Source organism: Cololabis saira, chromosome 11 (assembly GCF_033807715.1).
Source record: "Cololabis saira isolate AMF1-May2022 chromosome 11, fColSai1.1, whole genome shotgun sequence".
NCBI classification, from domain to species: domain Eukaryota; kingdom Metazoa; phylum Chordata; class Actinopteri; order Beloniformes; family Belonidae; genus Cololabis; species Cololabis saira.
In genome coordinates, this window is record NC_084597.1 from 40,647,993 (window position 1) to 40,669,907 (window position 21,915).

The 21,915-nt window shown below is 42.1% G+C and overlaps 1 protein-coding gene across 1 annotated transcript; it reads left to right on the forward strand.

The window, feature by feature from the left end:
- The first annotated feature begins 516 nt into the window (after positions 1–516).
- Positions 517–15,014, forward strand: parm1 (prostate androgen-regulated mucin-like protein 1). Its single transcript, XM_061734518.1, has 4 exons — positions 517–633; positions 2,017–2,967; positions 11,401–11,479; positions 12,817–15,014. Exons 1-4 carry the CDS (start codon positions 603–605, stop codon positions 12,896–12,898), a joined length of 1,143 nt encoding a protein of 380 aa, XP_061590502.1. The 5' UTR covers positions 517–602; the 3' UTR covers positions 12,899–15,014.
- Positions 15,015–21,915: the final 6,901 nt, after the last annotated feature.

The following is a 21,915-nucleotide window of genomic DNA, read 5'->3' on the forward strand; positions in this document are numbered from 1 at the left end:
ATTCTCTAAAAGCATCCTATTCCCATGTACTGCTTTACTACTGCTACTATGACTGTGAAGCTCCACGCCACATTAGAAAAGCATGTGCTTCCCCCTGCTGGTTCCTTTTGCAATTATAACTCAGACTTTTAACCTTTGATCTAGTGAATTTAGAGAGAGCAAATGACAAAATAAAGAACAAAATACTCACTGAAATAGGAAACATTTTATTTTGATAGGTAAATGATAAAACGTGTTGTTCTTGAGACAAAAAGAAAACTTTACATTTAATAGCAAAAATAGATATTTTGGTTCAATAGATCTCAAGGATAATTTGCAAAACTGCATCAGCTGATTTAGTGTTAAATAACATACAACCTGTCATTCAAATTAAAAAAAGGAAGGAGAATGCATGTTTTTTGTCCCATTGTGTGTGATTTCCTGTAATCAGCTCAACATGACTCTGTCATCACGTAACCTCGCCTCCACACGCCTCTAGTATATAATCAGTAACCTACAGTCAGAGGCAGCCGCTCAAACTGCCACTGTCCACCGGGAGCAGAGAGCACTGCTCCTCAGCTCCCCACGTGTTTGTGAAGATATACAGTTAAAGGAAAACAATAATGAGGGCCAGTCTGGCAACTCTGATAACATGTAAGTAAACTCTGCTCTCGGTGCAGCTAATTTCCTGATTTCATTTTAGTTTCCATTCTTGTCATGTAAGTTTATGAAGTAGGTGAGAATGTTATGAAGTTATGATGTGTTCTCCTAGATCTAAATCTGTATCTGAAGTGCCTCAAATTCAGCAGTAGAGTGTGGGGTTTTGGCTCCAAGAAATAGAGGGCAGACATTCAACGTTGAATACTATCTATGTAACAATACTGTACATGATATGGACCACTGCCAACTACTTTATGATTAATACTGAAACTCTGCAGCAAACTTGCTCTCTTACAGTGCTACATGTAATTGAAATGGCTGTTTTGTTTATGTGTTGCTGTTTTAATTTTAATTTTTTTTTCAGTCTGTCTTTTTACTGAATCCTAGAAATTAATGTTCACTTGAATTAAGTTAAACTAGAAAGCTTTCTTCCTGTTAAAGAGGTTACACAATATGAGTCCTCAGTTTTTAAATTAGTAAAAAGTATAAATAAACTGGTCTGAACTATATAATGATTGAATGATCTGAGTGGCCTTTTTTTCTTCTCTTTTTTTACAATGTGAGGAACATAATACGACTTGAAAACATATATGTTGTGACTGAGCTCCACATCAGAGCGTCATGCTTTATAATTTAAATGTAGTTTGATAAATATGTCCCTACCATGTCTCCGCAAAATAGTTTGTAGTAGAATTTTATTCATTTGGAGCAATTTAGAGCACTGTGATCAGAGTACTGCTTGAAGAAAGAAAGAAATCTTTTAAAATATAACTGATCTTTGAAATCTAATGTAGCTGTCTCAAAAGACAAGACAGTTAAAAGATTAAGCAAATATATAATTTTGTATTTCAATTATACAGAATTGATGGCTAATTGTCTCTATATTTTGCCCTCTTTACCTTTAAATTATTTGAAACTGTTTGTTTGTTTCTTTGTTTGAACACATTGAGGTATGTAGGTCTCATTTCCCTAAAAACCAGGACTGAAAAAATAAAATACAGTGGTTTGAGAATCTTTTTAAACCTTGTATTCAACTCAAAATAGTCTAAAAAAACATATTCATTTTAAGAGATAACTTGAGGATTGGATATATGGATGGATGGATGGATGGATGGATGGATGGATGGATGGATGGATGGATGGATGGATAAACAAATAAATATAACTTATAAAGAACCCCAACTCCTTTGGAAATAGGTTTGTAAAGTTACAACAAAGATATAAGCATGGATAAATCTGACCTTTTGCCTTTGGTAATTGGTTTGTCGTTGGCTTACATTTCAAATCTTTATATCACACAGAACAAAGCCTGAGTAAACACATTTTAATAATTAATCTACAATGACTGACTTTGCTATGATTCATGTTTGGTTACAGGTCTGCTGTTATTTTCAACTTCCTCTTCCACACTAGCCAAACCTCTCAGCTCCACAACTATGGCTTCAACTACTGGACCTGCAGCCACTGGAAATAGCCCCAACACTGACGCTAGCACGTCAGTCACAACAGTTTCATCGTCTATTTCTCCATTCCCATCATCCACTGATACCACAAGTCTCCCAACTGTAGGGACCGCAGCTCAGACAGGAGATACCGGACCGACCATCGCACCCACCAGCACCATCCAAACAAGTGGCTACAGTGATGCCACTCAAACCATCAACACAATCATTAACACACAAACTACTTCTAGTAACATCAGCACAACCACCCAACACACAAACAGCTCAAATAGTACTACCAGCATCTTAACGACCGGTACCGACCAAACTGACCAAACAACCACCGCAGTCAGTCAGACCCAAACTACCACTAGTACCATCATCAGCTCCACCATCAGTTCCACTGCCCAACAACCAGGCAGCTCACCCAGTACTACGAGTGGCAGCACCACCACTTCTGGCAAAACCACCACTTCTGGCACCACCACCACTTCTGGCAAAACCACCACTTCTGGCAAAACCACCACTTCTGGCAAAACCACCACTTCTGGCAAAACCACCACTTCTGGCACCACCACCACTTCTGGCAAAACCACCACTTCTGGCACCACCACCACTTCTGGCAAAACCACCACTTCTGGCACCACCACCACTTCTGGCACCACCACTACTTCTGGCAAAACCACCACTTCTGGCAAAACCACCACTTCTGGCAAAACCACCACTTCTGGCAAAACCACCACTTCTGGCACCACCACCACTTCTGGCAAAACCACCACTTCTGGCAAAACCACCACTTCTGGCAAAACCACCACTTCTGGCACCACCACCACTTCTGGCACCACCACCGTCACACAGGAGAAACCCTCCGAGGCTCTAAGCTCAGGTAGGCAGCACTAAGCACTTAATACGTGAATTTTATCTTATTTAACAGCTGTTTTGCTTTTTGTCTTAAGTTTTATTTAAAGACGTTCTGCTATCGTATTACCTATTAACAGTGACTGTTGTGTTTTTGAAGCTTAAAGGAGCCGTCTGTAAGAAATGGCCAAAACTGGTACTGCAGTCACTTTCAAAATATTGTTGAGCGGCGTGTACCCTCCCCCTCCTCCCCCCGACCAGAGGTTGCCAGGTTTTTCATCCAACACGTTCGTAGCGGCTGCTGTGATAATTAGAGCCGAGCTGGCAACCCGGATGCCGAAACAATACTGACTTTGTGATTGGGAGATAGGTGGAGGGTGGAGCTTCAGAAACAATACTGACTTGGTGATTGGGAGATAGGTGGAGGGTGGAGCTTCAGAAACAATACTGACTTGGTGATTGGGAGATAGGTGGAGCTTCAGAAACAATACTGACTTGGTGATTGGGAGATAGGTGGAGGGTGGAGCTTCACACCAAAACAAAAAATGACAACATAAACATCAGTTGAGGGCTGCAACTCCTCTTTTTAAACTGGAATATCCTGGCTTGAGTGCTGTTGTCAGTGACGTAAGTATTTGAAATGAACATGATTTTTAAATGTCTGTTGACATATCGGGGTCATTTTATGATTCGTTTTATTATTGCCCTTACATACAACTCCTTTAAAGATCAAACTTGCAGGCCAACATATACATTTTTAAAAGCTATGCCAATCACACACACACATACTGTATTTTACTTGAAATATTAAAGTAAATAAAAAAATGGCTAAAAACATAAATAAACCCTAAACAAGTCAAAGGAAAGCACAGCACATTCATCATCTCTACTCCCATTATTCTATTGAGGGTCATAGGGATCAGCTGGAGCCTGTGTCAGCCGTCTTCAGGTGAAAGGAAGGAAACCTTCTGGATGTGTTTCATAGCGTAGAACATAATTTAAAAAATGAATAAAAACGAGACCACAGTATCGCACAATGTGCAGTTATGCTTTCCTCCTCTAGATTCATCACTCATTATCACCAACATATATAGAAATAAAATTAAAACATTTTAAAAATACATCATCATGCAGTGGATGGTCTTGGAAAAGGAAACAATTTATTCTTTTTTTGAGTCTGGTAGTTTCTGATTCTGCTCATACAACTCAGTGTTTGGTTTCAGGTCTGGGCCAGGTGCTCCAGTAGCTGTTAAAATATAAAAGATGAAGGTTATAAATATGAAAATGAAAAACATTGCTAGTTTGGATAACTGAGGAGTAAAAACTCTGAGAACAAATATAAACCAATTAGACATGACATTATGATCACTCTGCTAGATATTGAACAGGTTTTCCTTGTTCTCCAAAAAGAGCTCTAGTCAGGGTCTTCACGAAGAATATCTGAAGTTGTTCTGGAGGGCCTGGAAATGGGATGTTAGCAACAGATCCTTTGGGCCTTGTGGGCTGAGGGATGAGGTCTCTTGGGATTGGGATTTCATCCTAAGGGTGCCATCAGGTTCCATCAGTGTTCAAGGAGTTTCGTTGTATCAGTGCTCCCTGGATCTGACCTAAATTTGAAATTTACCTCCCAAATCTCTCTGTTTCTAAACATTTCTTAAACATCTATTGCTTAACACATGAGCGGTCAGAAAACATACAAAGTACAGGCGATAACAGGATTACAATTAACGGGGTCAAACAGCACGGAAGGTTCATGGGTCACATGATTCCTGACTTCATCTGCCTCTGACCTCATAAAGAGCTCAGATTGAAGTTAACGTGTAAACAAAAAAGTTTCCTCTTGCATTTCCTTGTTTACCTTCCAGTAAGGTCTTTACAATATGCACAAACGAGAAAAGAGAAGTATCTGCTCCTGCATAGTTCACAAAATCCCCAGCTTGTTTTTGGATCCCATCCTCTTGTTCTCATATTGTCATTTCATTATATCAGTATTTGTGACTTATTTTTTTCTCATCAAGTTTATGAATTTAATGATCTAATTTAAAGTTATTGGGGCCCGAGCACTGACAGTGTGAAGGCCCTATTGTATTCATAGGAATTTCTTTCTTCCTTGTTTTTTTTAAATTATTTTTTTGATGAAATGAGGGCCTTTTCGCCCCCCTAAACGTGCCCCAAAAGTCACCAAATTTTGCACGCAAGCCAGGCCTGGCGAAAAATGTGATATCTAATGGTTTGCATTAATGGGCGTGGCCTAATGGCTCAACAGCGCCCCCTGGAAAAACTTTGTGCCTCAAGCCCCACAATACGGTTTGACGTTCATGCACGAAAATCGGTATCCACCTGTATCATGGCGCAACTTAAAGAAAAGTCTCTTGGCGCCATGGCCGAAACTGAACAGGAAGTCGGCCATTTTGAATTAATCGTGTAATTTTGGCGCAATTTATGCCATTTCTTCGGCCGCTTCTTTGCCCGAACCGTAACGTGCAGCCAGGTGTGTCATACATCAAAATGTGCGTCTCCATCCTGCAACAATGCGCATTACTTTTCTCAGTCAAAAGCGTTACCGTGGCGGCGATAGATGCCAAAAAGCGCGCCCCCCTGTGATGGAGCGGCTCCCTCACTGAGTGCGGTCCTCCCTTGACTGCAGGCAGAGCCGGATTAACGCAAAGGCAAACTAGGGCCGATTGACAGGGGGGGGCCCAGACAGAGGGACAAAAAAAAAATTTTTTTATTTTTTTTGTCTGCACACATATTAATGGTTGATAACAGGCCGGTAAAAACCTAAGGCATATATACAGTATATGTGCATTATTACTATATTTAGTATACATACATATATATATATATATATATACGCATACATACGAACAGGGATATGCAAGGGATGTGCGAACCGTGCGACCGCACGGGGCCTCACGCCCCAAGGGGCCTCGCGCTATTTTTTTCCCTTTTTTTTTTTTTCCTTTTTTCCCTTATAAATATCAACAGTCACGTTCCATTACAGACCTAAATGTGTACTAGTCTGTGCATATCAATAAATATATGTGCAATGATGACGCGTGTCTGTTGTTCAATACAACTGATCAGACCAAGCGCGGACACAAGCTGCTCTGATCGAGACGGGTGGAGTTGGAACAAACTGTCACACAATGTCGAGAGAACGAGACAGATTCAGGAAATTTCCATCAGGGGATGAAAAAAGAAAAAAAACGAAAGAGAATGGAAGAGTTTAATGCCTCTCTGAAAGGCACTTTTGATAAATTTGTTACAAAAATCACCGATCCGACCGGGTCTCAAGCAGCCATGGGGCCCCGCGTCGAGGCAATTGCCCAGATGATGATGAGGCAGGGGAAGGTATCCAGTATTTTGCTAATTGGAGAGTTAAAATTGCGCATATAGACACCCGATCCGACCCGAAAAACCCCAAAAATTTCGAGGGCCCCCCCCCAGCCATTTTGCACAGGGCCTAGCAAATCTCCCAGATGGCTCTGTTCTCAGCCCAAGGGGAAACAACGACGACGGCAGCAGCAGTCCCTTCTTGAAGCCCGTCTCTCGGATTCTGTCACCCAAATCCGGCCCCTAGGATTTTGTGTCCCCCCGAAGCCGGCCCCTAGGACTCTGCCTGCGCCTCAGCTGGCACCTAGTCCCCTGCCAAGGTCTCTGCCTACACCTCAGCCGGTACATAGACCCCTGCCCCTGCTCGCTACGCTCACGCGCGAGGGGGCCCCCTGGCCATGTCACACAGGGCCTCGCAAATCTCCCAAACGGCTCTGCATACGCATACACATACAAACATATACACATACAGACATACATACTACAGCACACTTTGTCTTACTGCAAATTTTATTGGTCTTTGTAGATTTGACTTCTTATTTAACTATTCAATTTAATCAACACATTTAATTAAGATTTTCTGCAAAATGCTCACAATCGATAAGATAAGGATAATTTAATAGCATTTAATAGAGCGTTGTAATAACGTATAAATAATAAAAATCTAAAAATAGTCTGATAGACAGAAATAGAAAGGGTGTTTGAAACAACATTTTTAGGTGTCATCATGGACCATAAATTAAATTGGAAGATGCTTAATTCCTTCTTAACTCTTACTTTGATATCTTCAAGTCAGGTTTTTATGTTCACCACAACACTGAGACTTCCCCTGTCAAGGTTTTCAATGACATCCGCATAAATACTGGAAGAACCACAGTGCTGGTATTATTAGACCTCAGCGCAGCATTTGACACCGTTGACCATGGTATATTACTAGAGCAACTGAGCATTACGTCGGACCTTCTGGCACAGTAATTGACTGGTTTCAGGCTCACTTAAAGGACAGGGAATACTTTGTGTCAATAGATAACTTTACATCAACATCAACAAAAATTGCATGTTGAGTTCCCCAAGGTACTATCTTAAGACCCCTCCTATTTAACATCTAAATGCTTCTACACGCTCAGATACTAAAAAATAACAAGATACTTTACCATAACTATGCAGATCACACACAATTTTACATGACAATGAGACCAGGTGACAATGAGCCCATACAACTCTGGAGTGGGTGTGCCATCATTTTCTTCAGTTGAACAAAAAACAAAACTAAAGTTGTTATCCTGGTCCAAAACAATAGCGTTTAAGAGTCAGCACACAGTTTCAGTTATTACAGCTACAAACCACTGATAAGGTCTGAAATCAGGGCGTAGTCATGGACTCATGGACCTCAACCCTCAGACACACATTAAAACAGTTAAAAAGTCAGCCTTCTACCACCTGAAGAACATCACCAGGATCTATATACTAATGTCTCAGCAGGATCTTGAAAAACTCATCCATGCGTTTATCTTCAGTCAAATTGATTACTGCAAAAGTGTCATCACAGGTCTGTCTAAAAAGTCAATCAAACGACTACAGCTGATCCAGAATGCTGCTATTCACTAGAACTAAGAAAGTGGACCACATTATTGTAGTTACACTGGCCCCATGTATCTGAGAGAATTGACTTTTAAATACTTCCGTTTATAAATCACGAAATCATTAAGGACCAAAATACAGACTTATTGTTGCCATAGCAACCATCCACAACTCTCATGTCTTCTAGTTCAGGTCTGATCTGTATCCCCAGAATCAGAACCAAACATGGAGAAGCAGCATTCAGCTTCTAGGCTCCACAGATCTGGAACAAACTTCCAGAAAACTGCAGGAAAGCTAAAACCCTCAGTTCCTTTAAATCAAGGTTAAAAACTAATTTGTTCACAGCTGCCTTTGACTGAGTTATTTAAACCATCTGAATTTACATTTCACCTGTTAACCCCTAGGGATTTTGGAGGTGAATTTCGCCTGAACAGGCCTATCCAAATTAAATCAACAATATCTCCACAATTATAAGGACAATATGCATAATATTTGGTCTCAATGGATAGCTAAGACCTCCGCCTCCGCGACCTCCGCCTCCGCGACCTCCGCCTCCGCGACCGGCTCCTCCAGGACCGGCTCCTCCAGGACCGGCTCCTCCAGGACCGGCGCCTCCAGGACCGGCGCCTCCAGGACCAGCGCCTCCAGGACCAGCGCCTCCAGGACCGCCTCCTGCAGGACCGCCTCCTGCAGGACCGCCTCCTGCAGGACCGCCTCCTGCAGGACCGCCTCCTGCAGGACCGCCTCCTGCAGGACCGCCTCCTGGGCCGGTGCCTCCAGGACCGCCGAGGGCCTCCCTAGACGGTCCCGCGCCGCTCGCCTCACGTACGGACACGTGAAGGAGAAGGGGTCGTCCTTCGAGGACCGCCCTGGACAGTCCAGCACCGCCCTGGACAGTCCAGCACCACTCGCCGCACATCCGGGTAGCTGAAGGTGAAGGGGCGGTCCTCTGCGAGCAGAGTAGGCGGGCGACCCCACCCTGCCGGCTGCTGCGCTGCCAGCGTCTCCAGGGCTGCAGTCTGCCGCTCCGTCTGGCTCCGGATCAGGGCCGCCAGGTCTGCCAGCTCCTGTGCCAGTGCCTCCATCCTGTCGGGCCCCACGTTGGGCGCCACTGTAGCACTTCTCGTTGCTACGGGGGGGGTCACACAGACAGCGGACACCGGGATCTTTGTAGAATATATTTATTTTCTACGTGCACAATATGTTTTACACCAGAGGCTCCTCGTGCATCAGCACCGTCCGCAGAGCTGCTCTCCCGCTCCGCTCTGCTTCCGTCCTCTGTCTCCGACTCCGTCCCAGGAGCCGTCACCTGGCGGCCCGCAGCTTCTGACTCCCGGCCTCTCAGCTGCAGCGCCGCCAGCGCTGCCGTGGCGAACCTCAGACGGGGTGCAGGGATGGGTCGCTCCGCGGGTCCCGCCGCCTCGGGAGCCGTCGCTTGGCGGCCCGCAGCTTCTGCCTCCCAGCCTCTCAGCTGCGGCGCCGCCAGCTCCTCCCGCGCTGCTGCAGCGACCCTCTGGCGTGGCGCAGGGGTGGGTCGCCCCGCGCCCACGAGCGCTTACATCCTCACTAGCTGCTGCTCGCCCTGCTCCCGGAACATGGCTGTCAGGTCCGCCATGGCCTGGGCGAGCGCGTCCAGGGCCCGCTCCGTGCCCCTCCTCCCATCAGGCCCCACGTTGGGCTCCAGTGTAGCAGTGTGAGTGCCACGGGGGCCCGACCGACAGGATGGAGAGGACACGGAGTTTAGTGCAGACCCTTTTTTACCGCAAATCACCCAGGACACAGTGCACAAGCACATCCGCACCTTCACAGCAGCTCCTCCGACCACTCGCTGCTGTCCAGCTCTGCCTTATAAAGGCAGGCAGGGTGGAGAGGTGCAGCCACTCAGGCGGATGGGACACAGGTGCGCGTGTCCATCAACCTCTCCATCCTGCCACAACACCACTGCCTGGATTCACCAACTCTTCTTCTGATTGGTCAATATTTGATAGTCCCTATTTTCTGCCATAACTTTTGAATGGTATGACAGAGTCGTGGGTGGTGTCATCGGACTTGGTTTTTACTCCTTGACCTTAATTGGTGCAAATTAACCCCCCCCCCCCCCCCTTCTTCTGATTGGTCGATATGTGATAGTTCCTATTTTCTGCCATAACTTTTGAATGGTTTGACATAAAGTCATGGGTGGTGTCATCAGACTTAGCTTTGAGTCCTTGCCTTTTATTGGTGAAAATTGCACACACGAGGGCCCGCTTGCAGCTTTAATTTTATTCGTTATTCACTGTTTAATTGTGTCTTGCTGCTTTTAATGTTGATGTAAAGCACTTTGAATTACCTTGTGTTGAATTGCGCTAAACAAATAAACTTGCCTTGCCTAATAAGCAGAGTTGTGACGGGATCAGCGGTCCGGCTAACAACGTAAAACTAAACTAGTTAAATGTGTTAACTATGTTTCTCTGCCCCGACACAAAACAGTCTCTTACCTGGATCTTTGTAGTTTAAGAAAAAAGGCCGGTCAGCATTCCTTGGTGAACAGCTGGGTGGTTACGCTCCACAGGTGATCCTGATAAAGAGCGTTTCTCTCTCTCTTCTGCTCTCCTCATCTCAGTGTGGATGAGGGGGATGCATGGGCACAGCAGCTGGGCCTCCTTCAGCTCCAGGTCGAGGCATGCAAGGGTCCCTCGTTCGGCTCATCTGGGTCTCGGAACATTTGAGGGTCACTCGTTGCAGCGCTGCAGATTATGGTTGCGATTTCAAGGCAACCAGACACTTCTTCAGGCACGATAATGGAGAAGGATGGTCCATAGCTAGTAGCTCTTCATGCTAAAATAGGAGCTGTGGCTTTCTTCATAGCTCACAGAGAACTCCATGGGACTGTGGACAGGTCCAAGTAGAAGAGATATTGGGAGCCTAAAGACTGACCTTCTTCCTTTGGTTCTTCAGGGACCTTTTGCCTTCAGTTCAAACATTTTGAGTTGGCATGACAAGAACAATAAATATCATACTGTATATCACATTACTGAAAAATACCTTTTTTTTCTCTTGCAAACCCAAAATAAAATGATTATTTAGATAATAATGTTGTCAAACATAGCTGCACAACAAAACAAACACAACATGTACAGTTTCCTCAATCACATTCTTCCCAAAGGATAAGTTAATGACTCAACTAAAATTGATTTCAATTCACCTAAATCTTATTTGATGTAAGGAGACAGTAATGTAAAATGTAGAATTTAAAACAATAGGATTTAGTACATGCATATGGGGGGTTACAATTTTATATTCATTCATTCCAAAACACTGCTAACTCCTAATGCTCTTAATGTGTCATTTGAAATGTGTTGTTTGAACATTGACCTCTAAGACTGTATTATATAGTCACATAATTCCGTCATGGTGTCCAGGATAATAAAATCCCTTTTTTAGATTAGTCTACTGGCTATACTACTAGCAATGCTGATAATAGTACTATCAATGAGATCTTTATAGATGAAAAAAAGCCTAGTTTCTCATTAACTGTCTCTTTTTTCTTCTATGCTTTCTGTAGGAAGTGTTGGAGCCATTGTTTGTGTGTTCCTTCTAATAGTTGTCATTGTGTTAGGAGGACTGTACTATTACAAGATCAGGTAAGTCCAGTAAAAATAGGACAAATAAAAGAATAATTCAAATGTCACCATTTACAGGGGAAATTCTCGAACTCTAAATTAGAAAAAGTGGGAATGATGTCTCAATACCTGATGTGCTTATATATCACGTCCCCTGTTGTTCAGGGTCACAATGTTCTTTAAGATCCTTTAACAGCTGTCAATAAGAAAATACTATATATTTAAACCCCACTGCATCCTAAAGGAAATGTTGTGGTTGGGCAAAGTTGACATTACATAACAGATGTTATTGCTTGAGACCTCAGGAAGGCCTTATTCAGATAGTAAAATGACCAAATACAGTGTATATGCACAAAACAAAACGTTTGAATAACAAGAATGTTGTTGTTCTAACAGACAAACCAAACTTATGTATTACAAAGTGCACGTTGCCAGTCCATTTCAGGGCCACACAGAGACAAACAACCACACCCATTCAGGTTCACTAAGATTATTTTAAAATCATCCAGCCTAACATTTATTATTTTGGTGTGTGGGAGGAGATTTCATGTCTTTAAGTCATCTCATTATGAACATACATTTTTTTGCATTTTAGTCTTGCAACCCATTTGGAAAAAAGTTTTACAAATAGTTTTTACCACTTTGTACATTTACTATTCTTTCTCAAAACAATTATTACGTTTGCCAGGTGATGAACAAGTTATGGTGTTATTTTGTCAAATCTTTCTAAACATACCTAAAGAAGTGCAACTATACACTGATCATCATTGTCACAATTTTATTTTAAAATTCTTCACATATTCTCTATTGAGGGCAGGTTAGGACTCAGTTCACTTCTTGTATCCTGGAAATGATATGGTCTTGAAAGCAATATATACATATCTCAAATTCACTGAGATTTTAGAATAATTTAAAATGATGCATTACTGGTGCCATTGCAGAAGTCTTTATAGTCAAAATGTTACTCTCCCAACTGATAGTGGGATGGGTTGCATTAGAATTGATGAAATCTACATAGAGATGAGTATTTCACATTCTGCAAAGAACAAAATAAAAAGTATTTTACATTGCACAAAAAAGTCCTTTTGTCAAGATAGTCTGTCTTGGAATTAGACAAAGATATGCAGTAAAGACAGCTTGACATCTCAGAGTGGTGTTAAGCAATTAGTAATTGTGGTCATCTGTGATCTCACTGAACCTCAGTAAAATCCCACAACACACATATCAATAGAAGAATAAATACAGTAAATAAGAAATACTACAATTAATCTTTAAGGCTGGACCAGTTGTTATTGAAAAAACAGCGTTTCAAAAACAAATTAAAAGAAAAACAAAATTCTCTCTTTTTTTAATTCCAGACGGGTGACATATGGCCGTCTACTGGACAGCTCTGACTACAGCATGGCGGGAAACTTCAACAACCCCATGTATGACCCCTGATACTCTAATCTCAAGAGAACACAGGACTCTGAGGACAGGGTCATTCTGAACAGTGTGTAGACAGCAAGTGGGTGAAGAGTCCATGCTGCTCAGATTGTGGTAAACCTGCTAAATAGCAAAATTCAAAACAAATCCTTGTGATGGACTTTGCTCAAGTATCTTTTTTATGAAATTGAATATTGCAGGTATGACTTTTTAAATTTGCAGACAGCTCCAACTACACAGACTCAGGTTCACTATGACGTTATCAGGGGTATTTTGGACTTAGATCAAGTAAATGTATGACATTGACAACTATTGAATTTTGTTGTGGCAACAACAAAACCAAATGCATACTTGAAGGAAAGCCCACATCAGACACATAAAAACAAAAATCTCCAAAAGCCTTTCAATTATAAACAAAGTGAAACCACTACTTGATTTAAATGCACTCCGTACTTATTACTGCTCCTTGGTACTCCCATACTTCACGTATTGTGTTGAAGTTTGGGGAAACAGTTACCAATGCACAATTAATCCATTAGTCACATCACAGAAACGAGCAGTGCGAATTATTCACAAGGTTGGATTTCTAGAACACACTCATATTTTGTTCATTCAGTCAAAACTATTAAAATTCCATGATCTTGTAAAATATTATACGTCAATAATCCTATTTAAAGCATTCAACAAATTACTACCAAGTAACATACAAGAGTTTTTCACAGTTCAAGAGAGAACTTATAATTTGAGAGGATATGGTGATTTTAAAATACCTAAAGTTCGAACTACTCGTAAAAGTTTTTGAGTGTCTGTATGTGGTGTGAGACTTTGGAACAGGCTGGATATCCAACACAAGCAATGCCAAAACATTCACAGATTTAAATTGCTATATAAACACATGGTCTGGTCAAATTATAAAGAGAACGGGTGGTAACACTACCGTATGTTAAATCAACTTCGGTCTTGAAATGTTTGTGTAATTGTTGTTCCTCATTTAGTAAGTTTGTATTGTTCATTACCTTCTGGTACTGTTGTTCTGACCATCACTGACGTGTATGTATGTACTATATGTCCATGTCCATTATGTCCATTACCTTCTGGTATTGTTACTCTTACCATTGCTGGTATTTATTCTAAACAAAGTTAACGGTTAACTATAAATATTACTATATACATTGTTCCTGGATTTGCACGCATTGTGGCCATGAAATGCATCTGCATTTCGTAGCCACAATGTGTGTCAATTTAGGTGAGGTAAACAGTAGAAAAATGTTTTATTATAATTTGATATAGGTCTTTTTTTTCATTTTTTTGGTACAAATGTTGAGACAGGAGGAAGCCTTAAAAAAAATCTGTCAAGTTGTTAATGAGAAACAGGGGTGGGATTAAATAAGTTTTCTTCTTCCCACTCCCTTTCGAGTGTTGACGAATTAATTTGTATTTTGAACCTGCACCTGATAAACCTGATAAAAGGTATTTGTTTAATTTTATTTTGCACGCAGATAACTTATGTTATGTTTATTGCTCGAAATAAATAAATATGAAAATGAAATGAAAAAATAAACCTTTCATAATATAGACTTTCTGGGATTAATTGCCATTATATATTGTTCAAGTGTCTATCAGTTTGTGAAAACCAGACCTTTCAATAATCCAAAATGTTAAAAAAAAAACTGTAAAATTCACGTACATAGGCTATGCTATTTTTATTGTCATGCCTCTTGTTTTTTCTTTTTTTTTAAGATGTACAAAATCATTACAAGTACATGGACTAACATTAATAACATCAGTACTCAAAATGAAATGAATGATTAAATATATATCTGAACCATGACAGTGGACATTACAAAAGAGGAGGAAGGAGGGGCAGATAGCCACCTTTGTCTTTATTGTAGCTTTATCCTCATTCTCTTAGACTTTTTCTGTTGTTTGCTACCTAATCTTTGTTCAGATTTGTAGCCTAAATCCTCTATTTACTGTGTGCTCTGGTGAGTACCCTGTTCAACCTTCCACTCCACATTCAGTTTTTCATTTACCTTGTTAAAACAACCAGATAAGGTACTAGAATAGAATAGACTTTATTGTCATTGTGCTCAAGCAACAATGAGATTGGTTGGGATGTTCCGACCAAAGTGCAAAGGAAGCAAAAAATAAAAAATAAAATATGAAAAGCACCATATAAAAACATAAAAGCAATACAAACAAAACAAACTCCCACATAATTCAAAAAGATACAGCTGTTATGTTATGTTATGTTATGTATTATTTAACAGTCTGATGGCCCAGGGATAGTAGCTGTTCTTGAGTACTGTCACACGTCATGGCAACAGGGTTATATGGAGGATTTTTTTTTTTACTGAATCATGTCCAAGGGGAGTGGTTCAGGACCCATATTGGGATAGGTGCATGGGCTGGTTGATCTACGCTTGGAGTTCAGAGCGTCAATCTACATATGCTAATTGTTCTTGTGCAAGCAGAAAGTAATTTTGAGAGAAAAAAAAAAGGCTCTTAAAGTTTGGGATACGACTGATTCTTCATAACTTTAACTATGGATGAATCAATAGGGCACATTTTTAAATGACAGCTACATGAGCTGAAAAGTGGATATATGACAGATAACAACAATTTTTAAACCCTTGAAAGTCAGGACAGGCATAATATGTGCCAATTAATTTATGATCGGGTCCATACATCCTCATTATAGATGTTGTTTCAGTAGCTGATCGGCCCTCTTACTTGTGCATGCATTAGACTCCTCAGTCTGTGTTTCAAGTTGGACCAACTTAGTCGTAGTCGAGACGAAAGCTGGGCGGTGCGTGGAGCGCAGAGCTCAGCAGAAGCTGGTATCATGGCCGAAGCAGCGGAAAAACCCAAGAAAGTTTTATCGGAGGAGGCGAAAAAAGAAAGCGGGAGAGTAACAAGCTAAATGCCCGGACAAAAAATAAAAATAAAATAAAAAAATGCCCGGACAAGAATAAACATTGGCCTGGCTGAAAACAGAAATGTAGTTTTGAAAGTCCGTCCCGTTTTATTTCATTCACTATCAAAACAAATGTACGCGACGGGGACAGGATATTTCTGGCAGTACGCGCTGGTGCTCATGGGAAATGTAGGGTTCTTTCTGGTAAAGCACTACCGCTTTTGTCCAAAGGAGCCGCCAAACTCAACAAAAGCTGAAAGTTACATTGTGCTGCTTTAAAGGATACAGATTTGTATGAGGACAAAATCTTTTTATTTCTAAAATCTTATCTTCCAAACAATTCTGGGCACAATTGTAGAGTCAGATGTAGTTCCTTTTGAATTATTGCAATAATTAGGCAATAAACATTATTTAAAAAGAAAGAAAAATCCTAAAATTCATGAGATCCCACTTTGTGATGAAAACAACAGGTTTATCCTTTTCTTGGGCCCTATCCATCTGGCTTTGAGGCCTATTTCTGCGGCTGCATCCTGAGCCCTATCCATCTGGGCCTCCTCCATCCACCCTGCTCTACAGCCTGGTCCTGCTCCATCCACCCTGCTGTGCAGTCTGAGGCTTTTTCCAGGGGTAGAACTATTTGTTCATTTTATTTTTTTGTAGTCTATCTTTGGGTTTGATACAATTGCACTATTCCTGACAGTTTTTTACTTGTTGTCTCTGAGTGACTCTAGAGAAAGCTCTTATGTGGCTGAAAGGTCACATATTGTGAACTGATTGCACCTTGTTGGGGACTGTGTACTACTAGCTGGCTGTCAGAAGTCAGCAAACCCTCACCCCACCCTTCTCCTCTGATGCAAAGATCTTTGTTAATCTTATCAGTGTCATGGCTCTTCAAGACAACTTTACTCTTTCTTTAGGTGGTTTTCGTGACTTTATATTAGAAGTAAATAAGCCTGTTAAGAAGGAGCTTGATCTCTGTAAATGTGCAACCCAACCCAGGTCCAGACATGGATTTTGACACTCCTGCTGATTTTAAATCAAGGACAGGCCTTGGTTTTATTCATTTGAACTTGCGAAGTATGATTGCTAAAATGGATATGCTTCGGGTTTGGGCACTCTCAACTGAAGCGGATGTTGTTGTTATTTCAGACTGATGGCTGAGCAAGTCTGTTAATAAGGATCTTAGCATTGATGACTACAACATATATAGGACTGATCGACCCAAAAGGGGCGGTGGTGTCGTAATTTACACCAGAAGTAAATTTTATGTTAATGTGCTTCAGTGAGTGTCCCTGAGTAAACAATTTGAATTCTTGGTTCTGGATCTTGAGGTCTCCAAAACCACTTATGTTACTGTCATTGGTTGTTATAGGACACCTTCAGCTGTCAGTGGTACTCTACCTTTATCTGAATATAGTTCCACTGAAACAATAATTATTGGTGACCTAAATTGGAACTGGCTTCAACCTCTATCTGATGATGTTAAAGTGTATTGTGACTCACTGAATCTCTTCCAAATTGTCAACAGTCCCAGCAGACCTAATCTTAAGTGTTCCGAAAAATCATCTCTTATTGATCTGATTTTAACTAATGCTCCTTGCAAATACACAGCTGCCTCTGTATTTGCAAATGACATTAGTGACCACTGTGTTATTGCTACAGAAAGAAATACTAAAATTCCCAATGCCTTGTCTTAAAGCGTGATATGAAATATTTTTTGGAGAAAGCTTTTTTTCATGATCTGTTTCTTGATTGGGAAAGAATAATCTCATTACTGATGTCGAAGTTGCCTGGAATTTTTTAAAGGATGGTTTTATTAAAATTGTTGACAAGCATGCTCCCCTCAGAAAGGTATTTTCTTTTTAAAATTGCATAGAAACTTAATTTTAGCTGTTGATTCATGCACATTATGCTGTGGCAGGGTGGAGAAGTGATGGGACACGCACCTGTGTCCCATCCGCCTGAGTGGCTGGTTCTCTCCACCTTGCCTGCCTTATAAGGCGGAGCTGGACAGCAGCAAAGGGGGCTGAGAAGCTGTGTGAAGGTGCTTCTGCACATGTGGTGGTGTCGTGTGTGAATAAACAGGTTTCTGCACGAAACTCTGTGTCTCTCCGTCCTTCGGTCGGGCCCCCGTGGCACTCGCCCTGCCACATCTGGCTCCCAACGTGGGGCGCGAAGAATGGACGAGAGAGGCATGGAGCGGGCCCTGGACGCGCTCGCCCAGGCCATGGCGGGCATGACAGCCATCTTCCGGGACCAGGGCGAGCGGCAGCTGGGCGACCCAGCCCTGCACCCCGCTTGAGGGTCGCCGCAGCAGCGTGGGAGGAGCTGGCGCCGCCGCAGCTGACAGGCCGGGAGGCAGAAGCTGCGGGCCACCAAGCGACGGCTCCCGAGGCGGCGGGACCTGCGGAGCGACCCATCCCTGCACCGCGTCTGAGGTTCACCGCGACAGCGCTGGTGGCGCTGCAGCCGACCTGCCGGGAGGCAGAAGCTGCGGGCCGCCAGGTGACGGCTCCTGGGATGGAGTCAGCGGCGGAGACGGAGACGGAGGGGGAGAGGGAGGCGGAGTTGGCTGGGGAGGCGGGTGTGGAGGCGCAGCCGCCAGCGACGGCGGGTCCCGCGGAGACGGGGCCGGACCTGCGGCCAGAGCAGAGTGTGGGGGAAGAAGCGGTCCTGGAGGCGGACCGGCAGCCCGCGCAGGGCAGTTACCTTTATAACAAAAGGAGTTTCATTTCATAACAGTAATCTGCCTAATATTTTGAAAAGAAGGATGGTCACTTGTTTGACATACTTGTTTACAATTCATATCAAGTACTGTTTCTACAGTGACCATAGAAACTGATAACAAAAAAAACAAAAATATTAATGTTGCTTACTTAGAATCGTGTTATGCTGCAATTGTGTGCAGCCTGCTAAAGCTAGCCCAGTGAAAGACCAGATATTATTAAAGTCTTCTTCAGGCAGGTCACCCATTCCCTGTGACTGTGTGATGTTTTGGCACAGACTGAATGACATGTAGCAAGTGATAAGTGAATGCTCATTGCAAACATTAGAGACCTCAGCCTATCTTCAGATATTTTCTACTGGGAACAGGTGAGAGGCATTGTGAGAGGTCACGCCTGTTCCCCAAAATGTAGTTTTGGATTGTTGTGTTGGAATAAGGAAGTCTCTCACAGGAAGCGATCTCGAGACATGAATAATGCAGTAAAGTACAGAGATTTGAATACAACCTCTGAACGTGTTTTTATATCATTCATAGCTGTTATGAATGACACACCTTGATGCAGTGCCATTGGATCACAGATATCCATCTTATGTTTATGCCGACACTCCACTAAATGTTGGGTCCGACCCAAAACCTGAGGTGAACCCGAGTAGCCAACCACAAACAGACAGGAAACCAAACAATTTAAATAAAGAGCCAGAAGGCTGTTTATTAAAGTAAAAGGCAAAACCCTACACTATCCTAGGGATACTAAAATGGGGGGAATGTGGTGCGTCCGTATATGAATGAGATGTGTAAATAAATAACTATGTGTCCGTGTGTGTATGTGTTTTATGAAATGATGAGTGTGCGTGTACTAACCAGTCCAGGGAGGGAAAACTAACTCGAGGTGAGATCCAGAGGGGAAGGCAGAGGAAACGGGGAAAGAGATGGTTGGGGGTCCAGGAGACAAGGGTCAGTCGTGAGTAGATGGCAGGGAGTCACAGAGAACCATGAGATGGTTGCGAGAGGAGCAGAGGCATCGAGGAGGTTTCCGGGGAGGCAATGTAGACACAGGGAAAAAGCCACATGGGTTCAGTACAATCAAGCACTGAGTGAAGGTCCAGGGGCCTCATTTATCAACCGTGCGTACGCACAGATGTGTGCGTAAGAACATTCTCACGCAAAGTATGGAATATATCAACCTGTACTTGTGCGTAGGAACGTGTGTAAATTTAAGCACAACTCTGACCATGCGTACACACAAAATCTAGTGGTAGAACAGTGAAACTACAAATAGAACCCAATAAAAGAGTCACAATGTTCAGCGATCTCAAACTTCACACATGTTCCCCATTTCCTCTAATTAATAAAAATTCTCCATTAGTAATTTAGCAGACATTTTGAATAATTGGTGTGACAAGCTATAAAACACAGCTGTGGCAGAACGACCTGAAAAGAAAATACAAGTACCATGGCTTATCTTGCCCTGTTGGATGATTTGGAGAACCGTGCGCTCCGCAGGGAGCGCGTTTTCAAAGAGCTGATCTGTTCAGTGAGAGACAGAGTGGCTTCTCAGCAGGTACCGCTTCCCCAAAAACATTCTGATGGATCTATGCCGTGATTTACAACCTATGTTGGAGCGAGAGACCAAACGCACCAACGCCATCCCAGTGCACATCCAGCTCCGTCCACCCTGGGATTTTTGGCCACCGGAACATTTCAGAGAGATTGGAGACATATGCAGCATTTCGCAGCCGGCACTAAGCAGAATCATGCCGGCAGTGTTGGATGCAATAATTTCTCTGGCCCTAATTTACACCCAGTTTCCATACACACATCCCCAACAAGTCGAAATTAAATGAGGAGTTCATGCCATCGCCATCGCCAAATCGCAATAAAAGCACCATCACACAAAGAATTCAGTTACGTGAACATGAAAGGATTTCATCCAATCAATGCAAAAATAATCTGCGATGCAACTATGTTTCTGTCAAACGCTGTTGCCCGGTGGCCTGAACGCACGACTAATTTATTCTGCAGAGCAGCTCTGTTGGTGTTTGCACCTCCAAGCAGCAGCTTTTCACTCCAACCAAATCTTAATTTATATGGATAATCTTCCAAGAAATATATCAAACATGGTCAACATAATTATTTTACTAGTACTAGTACTATTTTACTACATACATAAATGCAAATGGAATAACAGCAAACCCTCCATTGTATATCTGAAAAATGAATGTAAACTGTACTTAGCGTCTCTAAATCTGATGTGTGAAAAAAACGCTATTGCCAAAAGCTTATATGAAACGATGTCTTTGTTTCTTAATTTTTCATGAATACACTTCCCATAGCTTGTCAGTAAATGTATCTTTTTTTTTGCTCTCAACCCCCCCAAATGTTGAATATCTGTAGATAATTGATTGTTTCATTTCATGTGCCTTTTATTGTAAACCCTACAGAATTTTGTTCAATAAAGTTTGAAAAAAAAAACCAACCTCCAAGCAGGAGCTGTTGTTGCTACCATATATGGTCAATTGGAGGCGTTTCTCAAAGCAAATGACGCTAACCATGCACGAGCACGGCAGGTAAGAACAGGTGGGATTTATCATCACTGACTACTTACTAGCGTGCGTACGACCGGTGTCCGCACGTTTGATAAATTCGGATTTTTTTGTACTTACACACATTCTAAATTTCATTCCTACGACAGAATTTAGAACCTTTTCTACGCACAGTTGATAAATGAGGCCCCAGGTCTCCTTTTCTGCCTGGGCTGGTGATTAGTGGCAGCTGGGGCTGATTGAAAATCAGCAGCACCTGTGCTGCTGGCTCTCCCAGCCAGAGGAGGAGGATTCCTAACACTAAAGGTCCAACAAATTCCTTGAATCTTGCAATTAACTGATACATGGTAGAGAAGAAATGTGCTACTATTTTCCAATCTTTTTTGAGACACGTTTTTACACATTTCAGTGGTTTTCTCACAACATTGTTGACAAAATGAAGATCCTCTGCCTGACTGCTCTCCAAATTTTCTTTCCTGCTTTTGTATAAATTCAGTACAAAGAGATGTTCACATGATCCCTTTGAATTAACATGATCATTTTTTCCCTGTCCTTACTACAATACCTTTATACCAACATTTTTCAGAATGTGTTATAGACCTGAAATTCATATTTAGATGTATAGTAACAAATAAAAAGAAGCATGGCAGCTTAAATGAAGCTGGTTTTGTTACTTTCCACTGATTAATGCTCCACTCTCCAGTTGCCGTCATCACTGGACAGCAGTAATAACAGGGGATGCAGAATCCCATGTTGCACTGTTATTATCGGGACTTAAATAGTCCATGTAGTGTGTATGTATGTGTGCTTCCTTTACAATTACAAAGATGGAGAGTGGTACTATTAT

Bases quoted from the DNA above. Each gene is read 5' to 3' on its own strand.
- parm1 (XM_061734518.1), top strand. From the start codon at position 603: ATGAGGGCCAGTCTGGCAACTCTGATAACAT. The intron at 2,968-11,400 runs GTAGGCAGCACT...TGCTTTCTGTAG, and splicing joins CTCCGAGGCTCTAAGCTCAG to GAAGTGTTGGAGCCATTGTT. The intron at 11,480-12,816 runs GTAAGTCCAGTA...TTTTAATTCCAG, and splicing joins CTGTACTATTACAAGATCAG to ACGGGTGACATATGGCCGTC.